Raw genomic sequence first — 26,295 nt, 5'->3', positions numbered from 1 at the left:
CCCTCAGCCCGACTACAATTCTCAGCTAATCAGGCTCCTGCAGTACCTCTTGTACTGTACCATCTCCTCCTGCAATAATGATCAGATCCGTGTTTTCCATTAATTCCAGCAGCTTTTTTGCTTGTCCCTCATAATCGGTCTGAAGAAACAGAGATCCAGACATGAGAACTCTTTGGCTATTTCTAGCATATTTCTCTTAGAGAAAAAAGAACCATCTATCCATCTGCTTAATAGTTATTTTCATACAGGCACACAGTCCATTATATGACTTACATTCACAAAGATTTCTTCCAAACCAGTCTGCTGCCTAATACAGTAAGTGCAAGCAAACAGACACACACACACACACACACACACACACACACACACACACACACACACACAAAAGGTAAATGAAATATCAGAGTTTATCTTACTCAAGAGATCTACAGTATCACAGCAATAATCATATTTCCAAATAAAAACAAAACTAGAGGCAAACCATGCTCTTGCTGAAAAACTCCCAACACCTTTAGCAGCCAAAGTACTCAACCACATCTCCTGAAACAACATCAGCTGCATGAAAGGCCTGACAGCAAACTGCTGACAATGACTTTAAAAGTAAAGACTACACTGACTTTCTAAACCATTAAAAACATTTTCTGGAAAATTAATGTCCTTTACAATGATATCTCAGCTTCACTTACTGGCCTAGCCCTGTTTCAACAACTTGTCTGATGCCACCAAGGATCAGTTTTAAATCTTGCAAAATAAATTCTTCTCTTAGGGTGGGACTGTGCATTTTCAATGATCAGAGAAAGGCATTAATAAAAACAGCATTTTAACACTAAACCTCGTGAAAAAGATTTCAAGACAGAAAAGTGCATATTAGAGTACTTCAATGATAGAACACTGATTATTAAGCAATCCTTACATCACAACCTCAAAAACCTGAAAAAAGGTCAGAATCCCTTCATGTTTATTTGTTCTTCTCTTTCCAAAGGAAACCTGTCTGTAAATTCACACTATTTAGACCTCAGTGTTCTGATTTCATAATGGGAATGTTGAATTATTTGGAGAAACACTGAGATATCTCCAGTGTAAAAATAAAAGGTTATTTTTAATGAATCTGAACAGATCCACTGCACGTCAAAGTTCCTCACTTCTGAATTCTGCAAGTTCAGGCAGAAATGACAATTTCAACAGCAACAGGCACGCACCACTGGCCAGCACTCAGGTGTTTGGAGTCTTCTCTCAAATATGAATTTCAGAAGGGCTGCTTTAGACAGATAAACAAGCAAACAAACTACTTTAACTGAAAACTAAAATCTCAGTATACTGTAAATTAACTGTGAATTACAAAGAAAAAGCTTAAGTACCAGCTTAATATCTCAGTATTTATTTTTTCCCATGAGGTATCTACAGGACAACTAAGAATTTCAAATGCATACAGATTTTAATTTCAATTCTTCAAGAGGAGAAAGCAGAGCAGACAATATATCTGCATTAGCAGAACCTATCAGTTCTTACCTTGACCACAGTCACATCCAAACCAGACAAGTGCAAAATTGGTGCTGCATTCTTTTCAAAAAGGCTCCTGGCTTTGCTAGAAATAACAGAGTACAAGCCATTTAATTAGTCTGGTGGCTAAAAAGAAATTACAAAAGAAAGAAATAAATGAATAGCAAGAAGAAATCTACTTAAAACCAAGCATACAATCTACACAATCGGTCACTCAACCTGCCAGTCAGGAAAGATGAGATTTCACATGGTTCAAATGTATTACATTTCTAGTCTCATATCTCAGATGTCAGGGTTTTGTTGCAGTTTTAATAAATGCAGAAGACATTATCTAGTTTTCTTCAAAAATAACTTAAAAACCCCCATCAAAATAAAATGAGATCTCCAAAAAGAAATTTATTAGAAAATTAATGATTTACAGAGCACCAGGCTTTAGGACCACAAAGAAGGCATATATAGGTTTTCAGAAACAGCAAAAAAACACAACTATTTACTATTATGTATTAGTAAATAAGTTTAGAAGCAAAACTTTATCTGACCTTTTTTTTTGTGTAAGACTGATACATTTTCTGCCTGTAATTGCATAATAAAATAATTATACCACTAACTATAAATTGCTTACAAGTAAAAACATGAGGCTTTATTAATTCTTGGCATTCTTCAGTCACGTGTGTTTTGAACTAAAGCTCGTAAGTACAAGCACTTCTGTGTCAGATATATTATTCCCTCCATTTTGGGACTAACAACTCCCTGCCTCTTCCCAAAATGCAACTGATACAAAGGTTAGCTGATCAGCAGAAACAGACACACATCATAGCCAAAATCATAGTTTTTCTGCTAACGAGCACATAAAAATAGCAGCCGACCTCTTCCAGGAGTCTTGCTCTGAGCCCATATTTAGCCTCTCAGTTTGTGGGCACACCCCTTTCAAGGACAGGTTCCCAGAGAAGTAAGATCACTGCTGGCTAACTTCAAGTCTTGAAGCAATCAAGGTCATCTCTTACTTCTATAGCTTTTGAGGCAGAAATACACCACATGCAAAAGTTCGGAAGGAATACGAAGAAACACCACATAGGAAGGAATGACAAAGGCCGAAACACAGGATAAAGGGGAAAAAAATGAAAAATTTACACATGTTTAGAAATCATTCTTTCACCTCAAGCAGCTAATTCTATTTCTCATCCCAATATATTTGGAGAAATAAAGTTTGGCATAGTTACACAGCGCCAGCTTGGTATCAGAGGGAGGCAAAAATGAGCTCAAAAATCTGGCTAGCTTTTGTAGTGGATGGCAGAGCAAAAATGCAGCAAGAGTGCCTCAAATGAGAGTGTTTGGGAAGGGGGAATTTTACCCTTTGCAAGCTGCTGGGTTGAGGAACACTGTTGCTTTCTTCAACGGCATAGTGGCAGGGATCAGCTCGTTGCCAAAAGCCTAAGTAAGAGAAAAAGAGCAGAGCTCAGTTTATCTTTCAAGCACACTGCTGAAACAGTTCAAAATAATGCATCTCTACAAATGTCAATGGGCTTTCAATCCTCGTGACATTCAAATGACTTCCATCCTCAGCCATTGTACAGACCTTCTATTTGAAGACCTGCACCCTTAGCAACAGCTCACATCACTGTCAAAAGTACTCTTTAGCTCATTTTTACAATTCCACAACCATTTCATTTTTGTCAACCTCTGGTTTTCTGCCATGGGCAGAGATCCAGAGAGCTACCCTTGACTCCAAGGTTACTTGATTTTCTTTCCTTATGTAATTCTCATACGCCTGCCTGCCACCTTCTTTCTGCATCCTTTCCCACTGCTGAACCTCAATTCCTCAGTTTCTTCTACTCACTTTAGTATTTTCTATGCTTCAGTTTTTAGGGATATGAAAGAATTACCAGAGAATTTGCCCTGACCTATAAGCAAGTTCACTGTTGCTCACATTTTTTTCCCGAATGTCTTTATATAAAAATCACTTAAATTCCTCTTCAACTTTTAATCTAATTCTGAAGAGGTATCTCTACTTTAAATTCATTCAGTTACTCCACACAGCCTCTTGTACTTATTTCCAGAGCTTTTCAGCACAGGAGAAGCAAGAAAAGGCAGTTTCCATGCATACATCCCACTCTGTAAACCTCTTAAGGTCTCTTAAAGGCATCCTCACTAACACACCAAATCAAACTGGTTTTGTGTACAAGGATGACAACATATTCAGTAATACCATCCAGAAGGAACAGAAATAAAGTAGGAACAAAAGATTAGTGTGCTGAACATGGCCCAGTCAACTGTCCCTGGCTACTTTTCCCCTTAACGTGTCTTGAACGTTAATCCCGCTAGCAGGATTTTTTGTATTTAGGAAGATGATACTGTACACAAAGAACAGCAGATTTTAGTAGTTTTTAGCTGTTCAAATTTATAATTAATTCCACTTGCCAACTTTGCTCAGGAAACCTCAATGAAAAGCAGGAGCTGGCTATGCTGCTTAAAGCACTCAAATTTCTTCTTCAAGAAAGGAAAAGGATGAGAGAAGTTGCTCAGAGTAAAGGAATCTTCAAAGAAATGGAAACAAATCAACAGCTCTTAAGCTTTACTCAAAGATCAGCTGGAAAACAGACCAACTTATACTGCAGCTGTTGGGCAGCAACTGGGGAACAGGAGACCTCTCACATGTTGCAGCTGTTAGAAAGAACTAATTGTTTACTTGGGGGACACAACGTGATGTATCTGCACGCTCTAAACAATCTAACATGGCCCCAAACAACCTAACAAGACGACTTATAAAGAATTTATGAGTAATGACATAATCACTTACTTATGTAATATATTTAGACATTTATGTTACATACAGGGGCATTTCTAAAGCCAATGCTGATTTGTAAGACAGAAAATAAAAAATAATAATGCAACATTACAGAAGTCTTTCAGAGCAGAACATAAGAAAAGACAATTTAAAGTCAGACAATAAAAATGGTTATTAAATATATATGTGAAGGTATAATTTAGGTAAGTCAATGCCTTTTTCACTTTCTTGTCAAACGAACACTTCCAGGGATTGTATTTCTGGATTTCTAAGACGACAATCACTATTCTGAAACTATAAGAAAACCTTTATACAAAGCCTTTATAATGCTTTATGAATACTAACAAAGAAACGACATTCTTTTACAGAAAACTATCCTTGAGTGAACTGTTTCCCAGATAAACAGCACCTCCAACACATGCCCAGGTTTAGCAGCAAAGTCAATCAGTGAGACTGATCTGCAAAAGAAGTCCAAGTCAGCTGACACTGGGTTATCCTAGAGAAGGAGGTGTAAAATGTTAAAAATATGATAAATGGGTTCTTTAATATAGAATCTTTCTCTAACAATTTGCCCCACCAAGGGTGTCATCATAAACTGGTATTTAAATTCAGACATGCATGGTGGAACCTTTGCATGAGGTACTGCTGTAGTGGATACCTTGGCAGAAAGGCAGCTGCTCATCAACTTCACATTGTAACTGCCTTCAAATATTAAAAATTCAATGTAAGAATAGTAGGAACCTCCCCACACCACTTCATTCAGACTAAACTTTTTTCATGGGTAAGTCTGCCTCTATTTTTTCCCCAGTACTTGTACAGCACTATAAATGCAAGTAGCATTTTTCAAACAGTTTCAGATTGTTGTTACTGTGAAGAACATACCAGACACTTAATGCCTTACTGCTGTATTGCTGTGTGTTTTCAAGCACTATTTGGCACTGACACATCAATAAGAATGGAAATTACAGCAAGAATTGATTACTAGGCTTTTCTTTCCATTCTGATGGAGAAATCTGCTGCAGGATATTTTCCCAGGCTTTAACCACTGAAATTGGAGGGAGCTCTATTGACAGAGCTTTTGCATTTTCATTTATAAAAATAAGCCATAATGGAACAGAACCTGTCACTTAATAACTGGAATTAAGAAACAGGAAATTTAGAATTTCCACAACTTAACTATCTTCTTGTCTCAGTCTTTCCTTAGCAGTTAGACATTTTTGACAGCATACACAGTTTCATCAGTGCCTTTAAAAAAAATTGTTATAAATTTAGTCAGCATGCTTCAAATACTGAGGTATTAACAGTTATTTTTGGTGATACAAAAAACTTCTATCGCTGTGTTATTATGCAGTAAAAATTAATATTGAAAACATAAAAATCAAGAACAACTGATACTATGAGTTGGAAATGCATTTGACTGAAGATGTAAGTATGGGTTATGAAAGTAGTATTTTCAGGGAAAGATTTTCTTGTTCTTTCACGAGACTTGAGCTCCCTTACATCTATTCTGGCATGAAGATCCCCTTCACAAGACAAGTTGCTGTGAAAATCTTTCTTGCAACAACAGGCAGGCTAAAATGGTGATTATTCAGGTGCACCACAGAAGCACAGTAATCTGAAGGAAAATTCTCCACTGAGAAAAATAATTTTCCCCATTTTTCTCGAGCCCTAGTATGTAGGAATGATGAAAGCAGTGTTACCCCCTTCCATATCTCAAAGATCTGTCATGGAGAAGCAGGTTTAGAGTAAACTTTATTTGTGGGAGGTGGAAAGACTTTTCAAAGCCTACAGAAGTGAGGTCACTCCTGGGCAGCAGCACTTACAACTCTGAAAAACTTTCTTAAGGACAAGATTTCTTTATGGGAATACTACAGTATGGGAATTTGTTGATTGCTGTTTGCCCATGCAGGCCACAAGCTATAAAATGCAATCGTCAGTACCCTCAGAGATAACCATCTCCCCCTGAGCACTCATTTTCGTGTCAGTGATCAGCAAACAGTTGTGTCCATTAAGTTCCCAGTATGTGGGTCTTAAAAGAGCTGGGGTCAGTCCCCACAGTCAGTATTCCTGATACAGTCATAGAATCATAGAATTAATTGGCTTGGAAAAGACCTCCGAGATCATCAAGTCCAACCCTTGGTCCAACTCCAGTACATTTACCAGATCATGGCACTCAGTGCCACGTTCAATCTCAGTTTAAAAACCTCCAGGGATGGGGAATCCACCACCTCTCTGGGCAGGCCATTCCAATGCCTGATTACTCTCTCTGTAAAGAATTTTTTTTGATATCCAAATTAAACTTCCCCTGACAGAACTTGAGCCCATGACCCCTTATCCTACTGCTGACTGCCTGGGAGAAGAGACCAACCCCACCTGGCCAGAACTTCCCTTCAGTCCCTCAGGACTGAACAGACAAGGGTGAGGTCTCTCCAGCTGAGCACTGACATAAAGAGTTTTGTGATGTTTCTGCCCAGACTACACCCCTCGTGGTGGGTCTGAGAGTTCAGTCTTACTAACAAATCATCTTCCTGCCAGAACTTTACAGGCCCAGAGCAATTACACCTCCAGCACTGGGTGTCTGGGTAGCTGGAGCAGTGACTGAGATCAGGTCAGTGATAACGCTGTGTCCTCCCCTGCAGCAGCAGCAGCAGCAGCAGCAGCAGCGAGGGCACGGCAGGTGCAGAGCCCCGGCTGCAGGCTGGGACTCGGCCACCCTTTTGGCACTTCAGCAGAAGAACACAGATGGCACCATTACAAGGCTCGTCACGCAGAAAAGACCCACTGGGAAAATCTCAGGAGCCCTGCACAACCGAGATAAGAGGGAGATTTTAATCTAATTTTATTACTTTAAATGGCATTACCTGGGCTTCTTGGCATGCAGCTCTTCGTAGCAGGTTATCGCTATCGGGTAAGAGAGAAAAGAGAGAGGGCATTACCTTGTGTAAGTTTAAAACAATGGGCTCATTTTTTAAATGTAGGTACAGACCCGTTTTACACACAGTTTGACAATACTGAATAAAAAAAAAAACAACACCACACACATTTTAAGGATGAAATGCACCCTTTTAAGCACACAGACATAACTTTTTTCTGCATGTGCACACAAACATTCTTTCTATAATAAAGAAAAGCAGGAAACAAAGACCAGGATGCCAAGTGTGCTGAAATTACATAAGCTATGACACACTGTGTAACTGTAATTTATTTTTAAATTGCTACATAACTGTACTCCAGAGCTAAGGTGAGGGTTTTTCCAATGTTCATGCTGCCTGTTATTTATACTGAAGGTACTTACCATTCTGGCAGTATAGGAGGGATTTAGAGTAGACTTAAGTGTAACTTCCATGGACTTAAATCTGTGTGCATTAGAATTGTGAACTCCCCTCTCCATTCATTTGTGAGCTGAACACATGTTATTGCAGCACCTACCACCCATCTAGGTCTGAGCATGGCCTACAACAGTAACTCAGAGAGGTGAAAAACACTCAACTCACATAAATGAAGCTTAAAAACAAAGGAGAAAATAGCAGCATTAGATATGTCATGGACATTCATTTCAGAAATAAATTCCGGACTAATCCTTGTGCTTGCCATTGATGACAGAGAGCATTAGCAAGATGGGAAGCAGGGTATAGTTGGCAAGCACAGTGGAGACAGAGCTGCTGAGTGAGAAACAAAAGTCTGCTCTTTCCCAGACCAAAAAATGCCCTATTTCCCCTTGCAGATGAAATGGGGTGTACAGTTCTGCAGTGCCCAGTCTAACCTGTCCTCCAGATACCAGGCACTGTCCCTCCTTGCTAAAACCAAAACATTCCTTCAGCTTATCATTGCCAATACCTGGCAAGACTGTATATTGCTGTCTCAAAATGTCAAGTACAAAAAATCCCCAATTACAGTCAGCATATCAAAATGAACACACCACCAACTAAAAGGATTAAATGCCAACCAGAATAAAACAAGTAACTAGGAAACCAGCACACTTCTGCCCCAAAGTGTAGCTCACCAGGCCAAACCCTGCAATGGAAATGGCAGAAGAGAGGGTAAGGTACAAACACAAGTGCCATCTATTCAATTCTACGTGTTTACAGTATTTACCTCTCACTGGAGCTACATAAGCTGCTCTTTCTGGCTTACCAAGAGATGCTGCAATGCCATAAAATGAGAAGTAGGGTGACTGCAGGTGAGATATAAAATTGAGTTCTGAGAAAATAACTCTAACAGTAAAAAAGCCACGGATTTATTCCTGGTAATAATGAAAAGACAAAGGAAGAGTTCAAGCATGGAAAAAGAAAATATGTGAGTAATACCTCATCAAGATAACAAGTAACTGGAATGTCTAAGAAAAAATTTCCTTAGAGGCATGCTGTCATGTTTACTCCTTTAAACCAAAGGAGTAAATAAGTTGTATTCTTCTTCATCATCATCATCATCATCATCATCATCATCATCATGGCTAGGCTTCGCGAACGAAGGTTTGAGAAGGGCACTACCCACGCTTGCTGCAAGCGTGCTGGTGGCTAAAAAGGCCGATACGGGATAGGCAGGTCCGGTCACAAAAGGCACAGTGGAACGTCTCCCTAGGTGACACTGGCAAGGAACGGTTCTTTCTGCGTTGTCTTTTCTCCTCAAGACTGACTCTCCATGCATTCTCAAAGGAAGCAGCAGCGTCGTGAATGGTGTGTCTCCATGAATCCCAATTGGAGGCCAGAGTGGACCATTGGTGGCAGTCAATATGGCCAAGGCTGAGGTGTTGTTTCAGGGAGTCCTTGTATCTCTTCTTCGGGGCTCCTCTCTTGCGGCAGCCAGTGGCGAGTTCACCACAGAGCACAATCTTCGGAAGGCAGTGATCCTCCATCCTGGAGACGTGCCCTGCCCAGCGCAGCTGCGTTCTAATCAGCATGGCCTCGATACTGCTGACCCCTGCCTGTTCAAGAACAGACACACTGGTCACGTAATCAGACCAGTGGATGTGTAGGATTGAACGGAGGCAGCGCTGATGGAAGCGTTCGAGAAGCCGCAGGTGGTGGCGGTAGATGACCCAGGATTCAGACCCATATAAAAGAATAGACAGTACAATGGCTCTGTAGACACTAATCTTTGTACTTTTCTTCAGGTGTTTATTGGACCAGACTCTTTTATGGAGTTTTCCGAAGGCTCTGTATGCCTTTGCTAGCCTGTTGTCTATCTCTCTGTCGATCTTACCATCTGAGGAAATGATACTTCCCAGATAGGTGAACTGCTGAACTGACTTGAGCTCTGAATTGCCTATGGTGATGTGAGGATGATGGAAGACTTCTTGAGGTGCAGGTTGGTAGAGAACTTCCGTCTTCTTCAAGCTGACTTCCAGCCCAAAAAGCTCAGCAGACTCTGCAAAGCAGGATGTTAAGCGCTGCAGAGCTGCTTCTGTGTGAGCAACAAGAGCGGCATCATCAGCAAAAAGCAGCTCACGGACAAGGTGATTCAGGGTCTTGGTGTGGGCCTTCAGTCGCCTTAGGTTGAATAGGCTTCCATCGGTACGATATCGGATGTAGATGCCATTTTCTTCATCGAGGTCTGCTGTGGCTCTTTGGAGCATCATGCTGAAGAAGACTGTGAATAGAGTTGGTGCAAGAACGCAACCTTGTTTCACACCATTGGTTATTGGAAAGGGCTCAGAGAGTGCATCGCCATATCTGACTTGTCCACGCTGATCCTCATGTAGCAGGATGATCATTTTGAGGAACTTGGGGGGACATCCTAAACGTTCCAAGATCTGCCACAGGCCTTTTCTGCTCACAGTGTCGAAAGCTTTGGTGAGGTCAACGAAGGTTACATAGAGACCTTTGTTCTGTTCCCTACACTTCTCTTGCAGTTGTCTGAGAACGAACACCATGTCTGTGGTGCTCCTATTGGCTCTGAAACCACACTGGCTTTCAGGTAGAAGTTCTTCTGCAATAGTGGGTACTAATCTGTTCAGAAGTATTCTTGCAAGGATTTTACCAGCAATGGAGAGCAAAGTAATACCTCGGTAATTTGAGCAGTCTGATTTTTCTCCTTTCTTCTTCTACAGGGTGATGATGACTCCATCACGGAGATCTGGTGGTAGTTCCCCTTGTTCCCAGTAACGCACAACAAGCTCGTGGAATTTGGCATGGAGTGCTTGACCTCCATGCTTCCAGATTTCAGGTGGAATTCCATCAACCCCAGCTGCCGTGCCAGTTTTCACCTGTTGTATGGCCTTGAGTATCTCTCCCATAGTAGGGGCTGCATCCAATTCATGTTTCACCGGTTGTTGTGTAAAGTGCTGAATTGCTGAGCCTTGGACTACACGGTTGGCACTGAAGAGAGTCTGAAAGTGCTCAGACCATTGGTTCAGGATGGAGGTTTTATCTGTTAGAAGCAGTTGACCATCTGCAGTGAGTAGGGGGCTTTGAACCTGGTGTGTGGGTCCGTACACTGCTTTCAGGGCCTCATAGAATCCTCTTTGGTCACCCAAATCTGCACATAGTTGTGTCTTTTCTGCTAGGTCGAGCCACCATTTGTTCTGGATGTCTCGAAGTTTCTGTTGGAGCTTACTGCATACAAGACGAAAGGCTGCTTTTTTTATATGGCAAGATGGCTGAGCAAAGTGTGCTTGGTGAGCAGTTCTCTTCTTCTTCAGCAATTCCTGGATCTCTTGGTTGTTCTCATCAAACCAGTCTTTGTTTTTCTTGGAGGAGAACCCTAGGGACTCTTCAGAGGACTGCAGGATGCAACTTTTAATATGTTGCCAAAGCGCTTCAGGAGAGGGATCTATGGGATTAACTTTAAGTCTAGTTTGAAGGTTTCTCTGAAAGCTGTCTCTCACTGTGGCTGTTTGAAGATTGCTGACTTGGAGCCTCCGCCTTGGAATGCCGCCTCTCTTAGGTTTGGGCTTGAAGTGGAGGTTAAGTTTGCAGCGCACAAGGCAGTGGTCTGTTTGACATTCTGCACTCGGCATCACTCGAGTATGACGGACATCACTGACATTTCTCTGTTGTACTAAGATATAGTCAATGAGGTGCCAGTGCTTGGATTGAGGATGCATCCAGGTTGTCTTCAGGCTGTCTTTCTGTTGAAAGATAGTGTTGGTGATGGTGAGCTGCCGTTCTGCGCAAAACTCTAGCAGGAGGCGTCCGTTGTCGTTGCAGTTTCTAACGCCATGCTTGCCCAGGACTCCTTTCCAGGCTTCAGAATTCTTACCTACTCTGGCGTTGAAGTCACCAAGGATTATGATCTTATCATCTGCAGGAACATTTTGGGTGAGGCGGCGCAGGTCTGTGTAGAATTTGTCTTTTTCTGCTGGGTCAGCTTGGAGAGTTGGGGCATATACGCTAAAGAGAACAACATGTTGCTTGTTGTGTAGAGGGAGGCGTAAGGACAAAATGCGATCGGAATGACCTGTCGGCAGATTTTCAAGTTTGGAGGCAATGGAGTTTTTGGTCATGAAGCCAACTCCTGAAAGGTGTCTTTCGGTTTTGGGTTTGCCTGACCAGTAGAGTGTGTAGCCAGCACCATGTTCTTTAAGGCTGCCTTCCTCATGAAGATGAACATCACTGAGAGCAGCAATGTCAATGTTGAGCTGTGACAGTTCGTGGGCAATTAGAGCAGAACGACGCTCAGGACGTCCACTATCCCCAGTATCAAGCATGGATCTGATGTTCCAACATGCGAGTGTTAGTTTGAGCACACCTTTGCAGGCAGGTGTATGCCTTTGAAATCTCTTTGTTTTTGTTTGACCGCATGGAAGATGCCAGTTGGCCGCGGTTATCCAACCAGGTGTGGAGATGAGCTTTGTTTAGGCCACCTTTGCTAGGCCCCTCTCCGTGTGGAGCAAGCAGTGCTGTCCCTAGAAAAGGCTGCTTGGTCATTCAGGATGCTGCCGCAAGAGACTGTCATCTCCGGGGTCAAGTCTCTAATGACCCATATCCTGAACCGCCTGCATGCAGGGTTGGGTCTGCGGTTTCCAGCTGCTTCCTATCACCTGCCGTTTTCGACCCTCACCTGTCGCTACAGGGCTTTGCAATGTGGGTAAACCCTTCAAGCCTGCGCAATGGATTTTTTAGGTGAGGCACAGCGTGCGCAGAACTGGCCCCACCCTTTACTCCTAAGGTTCATCTGCCACGGCCTAGCGAGCTTGGACGGTGACAGTGAATACCTCAGGACGTAGGTTTGGTTAGAGTATCCTTCTCTTAGATGGATGGCCTTACAGGGCTAAACGAGCTCCATCTGCCCGGGTTTGGGGTTGGAGTTGTCCTTCTCCTAGGATGGTTGCCAGACGGCCAGCGAGCCCATCCTGCCCGTGGACACACTTTGTCTGACCCTTCAGCTGAGACCTGTCTGGCATGGGAGACCCTACCAGCGGCACAAACCACCTCCAGCATAGCTCTCAACCTCATGAGGGCACGCAAGCTTCTCCCCCGCGACAAGGAGGTGTCCCCGGAGAAGAAATAAGTTGTATTAAGCACCTGTAATATTACTTAGAAAGGAGACAGACTTGGGTTTGATTGCAGTAATATGATGAAAGCACACCAGTTAAAATGACTGCCTCTGAAAAGGTTTGTCTTCCAAGCTAAGCAACGCCATCACAGCTCAGCTCAATCAAGACAGCATGACAGGCTAAGTCCACACTGCACCACTGAGAGCATCAGCCCTCACACAGGGACCTTTTTCCCCCCGGTGACTGTGCCTGACCAGAGCAAACACAAAGCGATTGCAATTTCTACATATACAGTTGAAATATCATGGGATAGCAACAAAACCGGGCTATCAAATGATGGCAGCACAGCTGATGTCTTTGAGAACTGCTGTCCTAACCTTATCAACAAATCCTGGTCAAACCCACTTGATCTGTTTACTTCACATTGATGCTATTCTGTTCAGAAGTCAAGCTGTGTCACACCATCAGCCTGTATGTTTTCCTGATGTCCCCAATCTTGTGCTACAGCGTTAATTGCCTTTAAAATGGAGTCCAGCAACACTTTCCAAATGTAAGCGAAAGGTACCGTGCTCTCTTTCCCAGGCTGCAAAGAGTCTCAAGGATGCAAGCCTGATTCAGTTCAATGGAGTCTCAAACACAAAAATTAAGCTTGACAGTTTAGATGTCATCATTTACGTTTCTTTTCTCCTGCACTGAAACACTTACAGAAAGAAAAAAACCCTACTCTGACACTTAACATTTTGGTGTCAAAGGAAAGGTTTAGAGACCAGAAGAACCATTTACCATTCAACAATTTATATGTGAATTGTTTCACCTCTCCAGCAGCACAGCACTCAGAATCCCATACCATCCCAGCCATACTCATAGGATTCCCACAGATTCAACTGGAACATACATTTCAAAGTCATGTGAACTTGCCTTAAGGATGCCCCAAGTTTGGCTTACAGATACCAGGTAAGAGGGAATTTTTTATTTCCTGAAAATATGATGTCAACATTTCTCTAACTTCAAACTCCAGGGAAAAAAGCACAAGTGCACTCACAGGAATGCAATTCTAAGAACAGCAGTCCTCTTTCTCTATCACAGCTCTTTCCTTCACTCATCTCACGTGGCTCACACAAAGCACCACAAGTGGTCTGGAAGGCCTCTGCAGACCACACCAATTGATAAATATTGCTAGAAAAATGTTAAAAACGGCAAAAAGATAGCTTCTTAAAGTCTTCTGTCTCAGTATGTATTAATTCTCAAAATATAGCTGTGCACCAGCTCCCAGAGAAACTGATACTTTAACAAAAACCACAAGATTTTGTTGATTTTTTTGTACTTTATCATCTACTGTTAGGCAGTAACAAAGCCTTTTCAATAACCCTCAAACACAAGCAGGTGGAGGCTGAGGGAAATTGCTGCACTGCCTTAAAGAACATGCAGTGATTTCTTCTGATTTGCACCATATCCACGGCAAACTAAAAATCAATTTTTACTTTACATTTCCCCTAAGGGCTTATCTACACAATTCGGGCTTAAAGCGGAACAGACAAGCAGTGTTGCATCTGCTGGCCAAGTCAGGGCTGTCTTCCTGCTGTGAGAATTAAGCACCACACAGCTTACAGCTGGGCCAACTTGCTTAAGTAGTAAAAACCTGGGAGACAGAGGGGAACAAACAGAGGCAGTGGGGTATGGAATGAAGATGTCCCTAAGCTGAACCTACGAACAGAACGTTCCCAGTCAATGCTCAAGGCCAGCAGCCACTGCAGCACAGATTCTTTGGAGGACAGAGAGGGCTTACACCAAGGCAAGGAACCAGCACAGAAAGAACACAGGAGCAACTGTCCGGAGCACCCCATACACCAGCTATGCCAGGACACACCACGCTGTGAGAGCACAGTATCCGTAAGACACCCCTGAACAGGGGCTGTTCTGATTAGCCTGCAACACACCCTGAGGGCAGGACGGACCTGTGGCCACTGCTCCTGTCCAGAGCGTTTTCAGCTAGAATAGGGAGTTAGCACTCTTACACATAAGCACACAGATCCCCACAATTTAGTATGGATGCTTTTCCAGCTGAGACTGCATCCTCTGCCAAACCCCAGCAGAGGTCAGGGAGCAAAGGACAGTTCCCACAATGAAAGGTCAGCCAGGGTAGCAATGAATGCAACAAGCAGAAGACAAAGTCAAACTAAAGCTCAGGCCCACAGCTGCAGCAAGGGTAAGCCTTTATCTAAGAGCCAGCCAAAGACACTACCTTAAAAGTGACCACAATACAAATGCATAAAGAACCTCAGGTGTGAGATCCCATTTCCAAAAGGGTTATCAGTACTAAATCTAAGACTATTAAGTATAGTCAAGAAAGAAGAAGCCTAAAAACTCTTCAGTTCAGTGTCTGCATCAATACACAGTTTTGTAAGGGAAACTTGACCAAAGTGCATATAGGATCACTCCTTAGGAGATATAACAAAACCCCAAAAAGAGATTTTATCTTAGCAGAGAGCCTTTTTGGCTGCTTCTAATATGGGAAGAGCACAGCATCCTTTTTGCCGGGTATTAGCATTACCTTCCATCTTGGCTTTGGAAGGGCATGAAAGACAAATCTTAGTTTTCATCAGCTTCACCCAAGACTCAGAATTTTTTTGACAAAGTTTTGATGAAATAAAGTCAGTCACTCAGGAAGTATATGCAGAGAGGTGACAAAGTGAGTTATCAGCTGGCAAACACACAGAGACTAACATTCAAATTGTAGATAACAATAACACTGAAGATTACTGGCAGGCAGTCAAAGGCTCAGGTGCTTTGCCAGCATTTTCTAAGGAGAAAGTCAATACTTTAACACACATACAAAGACCAAGTATCTGACGAATCCACTGCCTCAGTCCAGTATGGAGGGTCCTCATCCTGCCAGTGATGATTGCTTGCACAGTGACATCACTGTAACAGTCTGGTCAAATCTGACAATCAGTCAAGCTGATGTCCATCATGTTGGAGATTAAGTTTCTGCTGATTTGGAATAGCTGGTGACTCATTGCACCACCTGGACATACAAAGAACAGCAGCAGCTCAACTCAGGAAAGGTGACCCAGAACATAAAGATGAGAGGGGCTTTCAAACTTGGTGGAAATTTTAAAACAATCACATGGTATCTTTATTTGCAATCAAGCTTCTCACACGTGTATGTTAAACAGAAGTATGTTACTGTGGAAAAGCACACCTGACAATCTGCATACCCTCTAAACTTTGACCTAGAATATTAAATTCAGTGTCCCTTGTACCTGCAGTATGATATGCTTTAGATCAAAATGAGCCTAATACATAAATTTATGCAATCCAGAGAAATTAAAGACAACCTCACACTTATCAACATTGAGTTATCTTCTTCTTAATTCCCCAACAATACAAGAGTATTTGCTATCCTAAATGCAAGACAACAGATTTTTAAAACATATCCTTTTATAAGAACAAAAGGAGTTTTAAGGTTTTGTAAAAACGGCCATCAGGTTTTAGTTAACAGTAGTTCAACCAAACATAATACCTATCATTTCACACAGGAAAAACCTTTGCCACCTCTTGATCGATGCCTCTATTGAAGAGGTACCTTCTGTTATATCACAGACTCAGAAGGGCTGAATCACAAATGGGGGAGGGGGAATCAGCACAAAGTTTCCTCTTTGCTCTTCCTGTTCATCCAAAAACCCGTTACTTTCAAATCAGTCAGTATTTGAACAAACACCTCCAAAGATGAAAGGCTAATACGCTGATCCAGAAACTAAATGTTGCATGAACAAAGTAGCACACAAGACCAGACCAAGCAGCCCCTCGACCTTTACAGTTATTGTCATCCACAACCTTTAGACTAACTCAGCGATGACCCATCACACTCCAGCACCCCTCTTTCCTTTACACCCTAGGGAACACAAGGGCATCCACCTCAGGCCCCACAACACAGTCTTCAGGGTGCAGGAAGGTTGTATTTCCAGGCAGGGAAGCAGCACTGGGAACAAGTCTGGAAAAGGTAACATTTTTCCTGTACATATTTGTCCATGTAGCACCCTTCAAAGACTTAAGGAAGTACTCCAGAGCTCTTCTGTCCCCTATGAGCATGCAGAGATTGACTACAGAAGAGTTGCCATTTATTTGCAGGACAGATTTTTATTTACAATAGCTCCACTTAATGCAGGCACCATAACCACTGCATCCAAAAGAAGAATGAACCTTGAGAAGTCAAAAAAGCAAATGATCTCCTCCTTGCAAGAGAAATATTTTAGAAAATCTGCAAGGACGAAAGGAGGGATGCAGGATGGGAAGCAAAAATTTTCTTCCGCTGTAAATAAATGAGTAACATCTCAAACAGCTTCTTCCAAGAAGTCAGAGGCTAATCCAAACCGATGCTGTGCTAAAGCATCAGCTGCTCGTGATGCCAAAAACCAAAGCACAAAACTTCACTAAACCTTTAATCTGTTCTAAAAGGGCAAATATAAGTCTAGTCAGGTATGCCTCATGCATAGCAATTTAGCCTCTGATGCAGGTAATGTCAAGCCTCAGGGCCAATACAGCCCAGACACAGATCCTTCATTAACCTCTTCCACTGTTGCCTGTGGCAGTCTGTGCATGGGACAAGAGGCACCTCATACTCCTCACTCAGCATGACAGGCACAAAGACAAAGAAACTGGGAAGAGGGAATGTACAAAAAGACACCAAAAGCCAACACATCTGAAGGCAAAACAAGCTGCAGAGAGGGATACTGGCCTCTTCCCTGCTGTCCAGCAGCCTCAAGGTAAGGCCCTCACTGTGTGCAGAGTACTAGGAAAAGGCCACTGAGGCCACCTTTGAATTCCTTTTTACACTCTAACCATCAGGTTCTTCTGTATCTCCTCATTTTTCTATTCCCTGGCTAAAACAATCCTCCACAGAGAATAGCACAGGGATGGCTAAATGGTTGTCACTGTTTCCAAACAGTGTTTAAATCTCTGAAAGCAGTACTTCACAGCTGTGCTTCAGCCTACATCAAACTCTCACATGGCTGCTTTCATCACAAGACTTCCTACCTTGTATTTCATGTCTGGTAAGGAAATGTTGTATTTTCCTTTACAGATAAAAGGGAAGATGGGAGAATGGGATAAGTAAACAATTTTTTCCCCCAATATATCATCTGGATTAAAGCACCATGCCTACACTTAGTGCAAATTTCCATACACTGGAATTTAGATACCAAAGATCCGCTTTTTGTTTGTTTGCCTTTCATATTTCCCTCTTTATTCACCACCATATCACCTATGGTACACTTCATATCCTCTGTGATCAGAATGTGATTTCACAGCAACCACTCAGAAAATCAATACAGATGAAACCAACAATACATGAACTCCCAGAAACAACAAACACAAAGGGGAGACTGGTTGTGTCTGTCACCGTTCCCAGGCCTTCTCAAGTGCCCACTCTGCATATGCACAAGGAGCAGGTACAGTCTTTTTCTTCAGCAGCTCTATACAGTATGCACTCTGCTGTCATTAGTATCTGTGGCAACAGAAGAGCAGTAAAGAGCAACTTAGGTAAGCTGGGTATCTGGGGAGGTCACAGCCTGCTCTGCCCCATCAGCCAGCCCCTCATGGGAATGCCACCGAGCAATTTCTTCCTCCTCATTTTGTACATTAAGTTTATTCTTTTGGCTATAAGATATTTAGAGTGATATAACTTCAAATAATCACTCATCTACATTTTGTTGTTTTATCGAAATTCAAAGTTCAAGTCGTCACAGGAGAAAGTTGAACGCAAGGTCAGTGACTTTACATGGAGGCATCGAAAATCTCAACCTGTTCAGTACAAGCACTTCTGCTTCCCACAGGGTACACTGTATACCTGGTGCAACCTCCCTGCTCAAGCAAGGTCATCCTACACATGGCACAGGATTGTGTCCAGACAGCTCTTGCATATCTCCAGTGAGGGAGACTCCAGAATGCCTGTGGGCAATCTGTTCCATGTGCAGTCACTGCACAGTGAAGAAGCTTTTCCTCATATTCCACAGGTGGAACTTCCTGTGCATCAGTGGCTGCCCATTGTCCCCTGTCCTATTGCCTGGCACTTCTGAGAAGGGCCTGGTTCTGTTGCCTTGGCACCCTCCCTTCAGATACTGGCAGACACTGATGAGGTCCCCTCAGTCGTCTCTTCTCGAGGCTGAACAGGCCCAGCTCCCTCACCTTTCCTCATAAGAGATGCTCCAGGCCTCTGATCATCCTCCTCGCCCTCCACTGAACCCGTTCCAGTAGCCCCTTGTCTCTCTTGTCCTGAGAAGCCCAGAACTGGACTCCAGATGTGGCCTCACCAGGGCTGAGTGAAGGGACAGCATCACCTCCCTCGACCTGCTGGCAGTGCTCTTCCTAAGGCATCCCAGGATGCCTTCCTGGCCACAAGGACACACTGCTGGCTCATGGACAGCTTGTTGGCCACCAGGACTTCCAGGTCCTTCTCTGAAAATCAGCTGAGCCTTAGTGCTTCAGGTAAGAAGGATGCAACTAAAACATATGTACCGCACAAAACAAAGAGTGATTTAATGCCAAAGTCCCTCAGCAAAAGGATGTGACGAAGGAAGGTATAACAAACAACATAAACAGATTTATTTTCCTAACTCTTCCCCCGAGGTTCTGGCAGCATTTCAATGCAAGCAGAAAAGAACACTGCTAAAATCCTGACTTAACAACTAAAAAGACATTAAGATAGTGACAGAATACACAGCGGCACCAAAAGTAACAATTTAAAAAATAATTTGGCTACACTTACATTTTAGTCAAACGCATTAACTGTCACCTTAAAGGACAGGGATTAAAATATAACCCCAGCTATTTAAAAATCACCAATGAGGATTTTGCCTTCCCTTTTAAGAGACATTTGCTCCACAGGTAAACAGTGGGAATGACACCATTAGCTACGACTTTTGTGGGCAGCAGTGATGGGCTCCTGGCAGCTAAGTGGACAATACCAGCAAGGCCAGCACCAGCTGCTGCCCATCCCTGCTCCAGAAAGCACCAGGGGCTCTGCAACAGCAATGTGGCATCTTTCATGGGGTGTATGGCACACCAAAAGTGCAGAGGTGTTGGAAGAGCCTCCGGGCACAGACCACAGCGCAGGGATGGCTGTGCTGGGCACACGGAGGTGGCATCTCGCCAGCCTGGCTCCACTCACCCTTACAACCCGGGCTAAAAGCAGGCAGGCTGATGGCACGCACATGGGCCACGGCATTTTTTTGAGTTAGCACAAAGAAAATCTTCTCCTCTCCAAGAGGCCCCAAAATCGCTCGTGCCGCCCAGACATGGCCTCTGTTTAAACCTCCCGCCTGACCCAGCGCCGGGTCAGGCCAAGGTGGGAGGCACAGCCAGCCACGGAGCCTTCCCGCGGCCACGGCTGCGGAGCGGGAGGGACACCCATTCCCTGCGGCAGCCGCGGCCCTCCCAGGGCAGAGCCCCGTCCTGGCGCTCCCCATCCCTCCCTCCCGCCCGCCCCAGCCGGCATTACCAGTGCCTCCCATAGAGCCAGTGCCCGCCCCAGCCCAGCAGGCAGGCCCCGAACGTGGATTTCTTCCAGTGGTTCCTGAGGGCCGCCAGCACTTTCGCCATTCCGCCCCTGGAGCGGCGGCCGCGCCTCGGGATGCGCCGCCGCTGCCGCGCCCGGCCCGGCCCGGCCCGGCTGGAAACGCCGCCCGCGGCCCCGCGTTCCGCGCCGGCACCGCCCGCCGCTGAACGGGACAAACGAAAAATCTCACAAATCCCAAGGAATAGGGTTTTCAGGCCCCGCTCGCCCTGTCCCGGCCCTCGCTGCCCCCGAGGGCGGCACTGCGGGGCTCGGGCAGCTGCGGTGTCTGTCGCACAGGGTGGGAGCGAGCGGGGCTCTCATTTACACCAGTGAAAATACACACGGTGAGCGCCCCAAAACAACAACAACAACAAAACAAAAACAGGGGAAAAAAGCCCAAACAAACAAACCAAAACAAAATCCCAAAACAACCAAGAAAAAAACAAAGACAAAAACAACAAAAAAAAAAGCAGAACGAAAGAATAGCCTCATACGGATGCCGTGACCAGCACGAGCATCCCTTCCAAGGGGTGACATCCAACCTCGGCATGGAAAAGGCTTTGGGGGACAAGCTAGTGGGGGCGGCTCCTTCCAGCACTAACTACGTTATAACTACTAGTGATTCAGGAACCCCTCAGGAAAAAGGATTTTATCCCTTCTCCATAAAGTCATATGGTCTTTACTAATTTTTAATCAGAACTGTACTTTTTACTAAAATATATACATTATATATAAAAAATTAATTTTATATTAATTTTTATTTTAGCTTGTAACTTAGTTTATCAGTGATCTTAAACATGCATAGCTTTAGACAAAGAGGAATTTAACCCTGTAAGCTGAACTTTAAGAAATAAACCAAACCTTGTTTAGACCAACGGCTAAGCTGTAAGAAATAAATCAGAAAACCTGCCTAGGTTGAGGCTTGAAGCTGTAACACTGTTTAGTGAAAAGGAAATATAGGGCTGCAGAGATAAGAGCAGCCCATTAGATCAGTTAAAAGTCACCCTAAATTTACTGCTCGACTTTGGGAAGGGTTATCAGTTGTAACTAAGCATATAAACCTGGAAACACAGAAGTCTCCTTGAACAGGTCTTTGATGGAATTATCCCCCATGTTCCCAGCACTGAATAAAAGGAAGAATTTTGTTCTATTGTTTTGGATTTGATTGTTTCTTTACTCAATAGCAACATAGATATTTGACAAGGTAACCCACCCAGCTAAACAAGGGAAGCCAGCTGATGCAATCATTTGGATCTCAGTAAAGCTTTTAATACTGTCTCTCACAGGATCCTTCTGGACAAAATGTCCCGCAGAGAGGTGGATAAACACCTCATGTGGTGGGTGAGCAAATGGCTCACAAGCCAAGCACAGAGGGCAGTAGTGAATGGGGTGACATCAGACCGGTGACCTGTCACTAGTGGAGTCCCACAGGGCTTGTCTTGGGCCCTGTGCTCTTCAGCATCTTCATAATTACTTGGGTATAGGAGACTGGAAGGGGTACTAAGCAAGTTTGCCAATGATACCAAATTCAGAGGAGCTGATGAGTCCCTCCAGGGCACGGAGGCCCTGAGGAGTCTCCTCAACAAATCAAAGGACTGGGCAATCACCAACCATATGAAGTTTAACAAAGACAAGTGCCAGGTTCTGGCCATTCAAAACAAACCATTGGCTAAGTAAGTGGCGTGAGGAAGCACCACTGCTTTTGTAAACCCCAGCTCCCCTTTTGCCAGGGACCTGAGCTTGAGGACTCAGAAGAACAAGCATGAAGTCTGGTAGGGACCAGTGTGTCAGGGTAATGAACATTGGACAGAAATTTTTTTAGAATTTTTTTTTCTTTTGCAAAATGCCATTTTCAGCAATATAAATATGTCAAAGTCAATAAAATGGTTCTTTTTTTGTAAAAGCTTCCCCAAATCCTTCTGCTTAAGAATGTTGGGATAGGATGTGAGTAGTAACATAAGGTGGCTTGAGGCCAAATTTGGGATTCTGGGTATGAACAAGTCTGTTCTGCAAAAATCAAGTTGATGCAGAAGATGGTCCAGAAGACATCTGCTGTTAGTGATACAAAAAGCAGAGTAAACCCTATGGATTAGTTTCCCTACTGTTTGGGGTTTTCTTTTCCCTTCATTTTGTAGAGCAGAAGATCTGGGAATTATTTTTCCTAGGAAACATTACATTATCTTCTGATGAATATTTCAGGCATAACCTCATCCAGTAGCCATTGCTTTCCACTTCAGTATTCCAGGTTCATCTGTCCAGTGCATCTTACTGTGCCAAGTGCATGCACTTGATGCAGTGCTGAATGTTCCAGGTGGTGTGGAGTAATTAAATGTCCTACTTTTATTTTTGTGTTGTCCTACTTTTTTGGAGGATTCAAGTGGCACAGCCAACTGCTAACAGTAATGATAGCCACAGATATTAGTACTCTCATCCTGCTTTCCTTCACTCATAAAAAGATTGTGTGCTGATAAATGCTTTTCAAATTCATAATTCTCATGTAGTGCCACAAATAATTCACAAGCATCTGTAGCTTCCTATTTTGCAACCAAGTCTACTGAGTACAGTTATGTTTATTAACGATGTTTCCAAAACAAGCTTGAATTTTTAAAATAAACCTCTTTAGCATGCTAATACTTGTTCAGAGCAGTGAGAAAAATGCTTAAATGTTTGAAAGACCTGAATATCTCTAAGATGGCTGAATGGAATTTTTTCTGAGTTCTTCCTGAATCTTCAGCATCCCTAGCAGAGGGACTTGACCCCACTTTGGGCAGGGTGGCTGGACTGGGTGATCTCCAGAGGTCCCATCCTTTCCCTACTGTTGGGACTGTGTGATGCTACCTGAGAATTTGTGTTGGTGACTGTTGAAATGGGGCTTTTTGGAGAGAATTACCCTTAGAAGAAAGAAACAGTGCAGGCAACAATGACAGACTGTGCACTTGTCTTTTCACTTGGCTTTACTTAGAATGCAGCGTCCATTCTGAAATCCCTCCTGGCAAACATGTATGTCCTACTTTTTGGCTGTGGCTGTCTGATCACCCTCAAGGTAGATCACACCTGCCATGTTGCTGCATGTACCAGGTACTTCTCTTTTAGCTGTCCTAGTTTTCTGCATGTCAGATCAATAGAAGTAGGTATTAGAATATGTGCAATGCAAAATGAGAGGATAAAGGGTTGATCTCAAACATCCTCTAGATTATGTGCTGTAGTAATGTTTTAGGCCAAGTAAAATTCCTGCTCTCTTTTTTGGAAAACTGTTCAGAGGAGGCTGGAATGTGTGTTTTTGTTTTCTTATGATTGCTAGATGAGTGGTGTAAAAAAGGATAATTCAAAGAGTTGCTCTGCAACTCTAATACTTGATGGGAATGTGTCACCTAAAATTGTCACACAAGTTTTGTGTGAAGACAGGTGAATGCCTCAGCCTGGTTACTCATGTCTGACCCTTTTGTGAAGAGCAATTTTTTTTATCATCCTATCTCTACTGTCAGTTTCAAGGCTGTTAGCAGAAGAAGCTTCAGATAGATGATCATGCTTCAGGCACAAACTTATTTCTAACTTTAGGAAAGTCACATCTGCAATCATCTCAGTTCTCTCCTTAGCCACAGAATGTGGGGGAAGCAGAGATTTTTGTCTGCTACTCTGCAATGCCCTACAATTAGTAAGGACACAGAATGATGTAGTCTCCATTTCTGGCCAGTACAATCTGTACCTGTGTTTGCATAAAAAAGGGACCTCCCCAGTCCAGTGTAGTCATTCTGTCACGCTAACAGCAACAAAGAATTGAGACCACACTGTCTGCTGGTTATCCTGCCATTTCTGACTCCCCTATGGATGATCAGAGGGAGTCAAACAGCACTGCTGTCAGTCACATCCCGTGCCATCATGGTGATCTGTCTCTTCAGGTGCTTCCTTAAAAGTAAAATGCAAATAGCTGCTTGTATTGCAGAGACATCAAATTCATTGTGCTGTAGGAGCTGTGTGTTTACCACGGTGATATAAGTCTGTGTTCCTGCCAGACCCAGGCAGCATTGTCTGGTTATAGTCTGCCCACCTCCTCCCATTTTTTACACATGATTAATATCCCTGTGGCCAGAGTGTCAGAGAAGAGTGTCTTCACACAACCTTCAGGCTTTTGTGCAGCTGATGAAGAAAACCACAGAATCTAAATCTTTCCATGCTTCTGACCCAGCAAGGGAGATTGTAATTTGATTTGGTTTAACTCCAGAACACCTGAACATTGAGCATGATTTAAAGTGAGGGAGAGCCCTTTTCCTTGGAGGATGGGAGCAGAACTAACTGGGTGTTTTTTCCAGGTCAGGCCATGGGATGGGAGCTCCAGCCTTTCAGACACATTCTCCTCCAACTTTTCTTTCCTTACAAGTCATGGGCATAGGCTTGGCTGCAGACAGAGCTCTTCCTCTCCCTGTCTAGGGGGGTCCCTGTGCTAGCTGAAATGTCTGATGAGCTTCCCACCCTGTGTTTCTCTGCTTCTTTTCTGCAGGTTTTGTGTCCAGGACCTGAAGCTGTCCTTCCACTCTGTGTCCCAGGCCCCCTCCGTTCCACCCCAGCCAATGACTTGTGTAAGAGAGAGGAGCACTGCTATCACTGAAGCTAATCAGAGAAAGTTCCTGCCTGTGAGAGCAGAGAAAGTTCACGATGGATTCTCTTGCCCTCATTTCCAGCTCTGCCTGGAGGTGTGATTCCCTGGGGTAGTCATGTCTGCAGTTAGTGCCTGCTCCACTGGTTTGGAGAAAGAACTGAATCACATGGGCAGGGCTTTTGGTTGGGTAACTCAGAGAAGCTCTGCACAAGAATAATGTCTTCCCTTCATTCCCCCTCCTTACTCTTCCTTGGCTCTTCTGTAAGCAGAACATAACCTGAGCTTCACCCTCCCTAGAAGGAAATTCAGGAGCATGCCTAGTGTATTTGTATGGCAAATCCCACCACCTTTACACCCTGCTCCCTCTTCTTACGGCTGAGCAGGCACAGAAATATTCCTACACAGAAATATTCCCTGATTCTCAGAGTTTATTAATCTTTTTTTCAAGGGAATGGATAGAAATATTCACAGGTTTTGAACATCAGCAGAAACCCATTAAACTGCTCTGTGGTACTCTTGTTGGGAACTTGTTCCTTTAACAGACACACATTTCCAAAGGCTCTATGCTCACTCCCAAACTATTTGGTTTCAGTAACTGCAGGTGCCACTGAAGCATTAGGGTGAGCAGAGCCAGACCCCAAGCTTTCAATGTAGCACTAGTTAGATCTTGTCTCGGTCTGCTCCAAATGAAGGAACAAGGACAGTGCTCTGGGATTGGGGTTTATCCACTCACCCAGCAGAACAAACCCCTGCACAGAAAAATCCGTAGCAACTCTTCTGCTAATCCTATCTGCTCTACACCCTGCTTTTCAGTGAAGGTCTCAGCGAGAGCTACACTGAGGACATCAGTTTTCTTACTGGTACAGGTTCCTACCCTTAAGAAAGTCTTGCTGATCCAGGCTAAGGCCACTCATTTCTGAGCTCATGCTGTTAATATGGTGCTGATGCCTATTAGAGGGCTCTGAATAAAAAACACTAGGATAGGGGAAGAGAGAGATGAGACAAAGTGCATAGTGCAGACCTGCTCACAGAGCGTGTGTGTCCCTCTAAGCAGTGTCTATTTGGGAGAGAGGCAGCCACCACCCAGCAGGCTGAGAAGTGCTCAACCTCCCCTGGGCTTACCTCTGAAGGCAAGTATTGCCACTTCTGCAGACAGAATCAGAGTGAGGGATGTAAACCATGAGACTCTTCACTCAGGCATTTTGCTTTTGGCAGAGATTAATGCTCATTGTTTAACAGAAAAAAAAAAGAAAGAAAGTCATATTCTCTCCTTTTATCCCTGTTGTACAGCTGGATGAGAGAGAGGGTAGGATATTACGGTTTTTACACTGTCCAGAAATGTTACATACTACTTTACTTATATTCACATTGAGATATTGCCTACTAGAAAATCCAGCTGCTGCTATATACCATCCTGGTTA

At 43.6% G+C, this 26,295-nt stretch overlaps 1 protein-coding gene across 1 annotated transcript in view; it reads right to left on the bottom strand.

Moving 5' to 3' along the window:
- AGK (acylglycerol kinase) overlaps window positions 1–20,412 on the bottom strand; it is a 41,414-nt gene extending 21,002 nt beyond the window's left edge. The window contains exons 1-5 of the mRNA XM_071551150.1: window positions 20,221–20,412; window positions 7,147–7,186; window positions 2,852–2,931; window positions 1,510–1,585; window positions 47–139 (exon numbers count right to left, since the gene is read on the bottom strand). Coding sequence (XP_071407251.1) covers window positions 47–139; window positions 1,510–1,585; window positions 2,852–2,931; window positions 7,147–7,186; window positions 20,221–20,321 — 390 coding nt within the window. The 5' untranslated portion in view covers window positions 20,322–20,412. The remainder of the gene's footprint in view (window positions 1–46; window positions 140–1,509; window positions 1,586–2,851; window positions 2,932–7,146; window positions 7,187–20,220) is intronic.
- Between the last annotated feature and the right edge of the window lie 5,883 nt (window positions 20,413–26,295).

This window comes from Pithys albifrons, chromosome 3 (genome assembly GCF_047495875.1).
Source record: "Pithys albifrons albifrons isolate INPA30051 chromosome 3, PitAlb_v1, whole genome shotgun sequence".
Classification (NCBI taxonomy): domain Eukaryota; kingdom Metazoa; phylum Chordata; class Aves; order Passeriformes; family Thamnophilidae; genus Pithys; species Pithys albifrons.
Note: the sequence above shows the minus strand (reverse complement) of the source record. Positions and strands in the feature narration are given on the sequence as shown.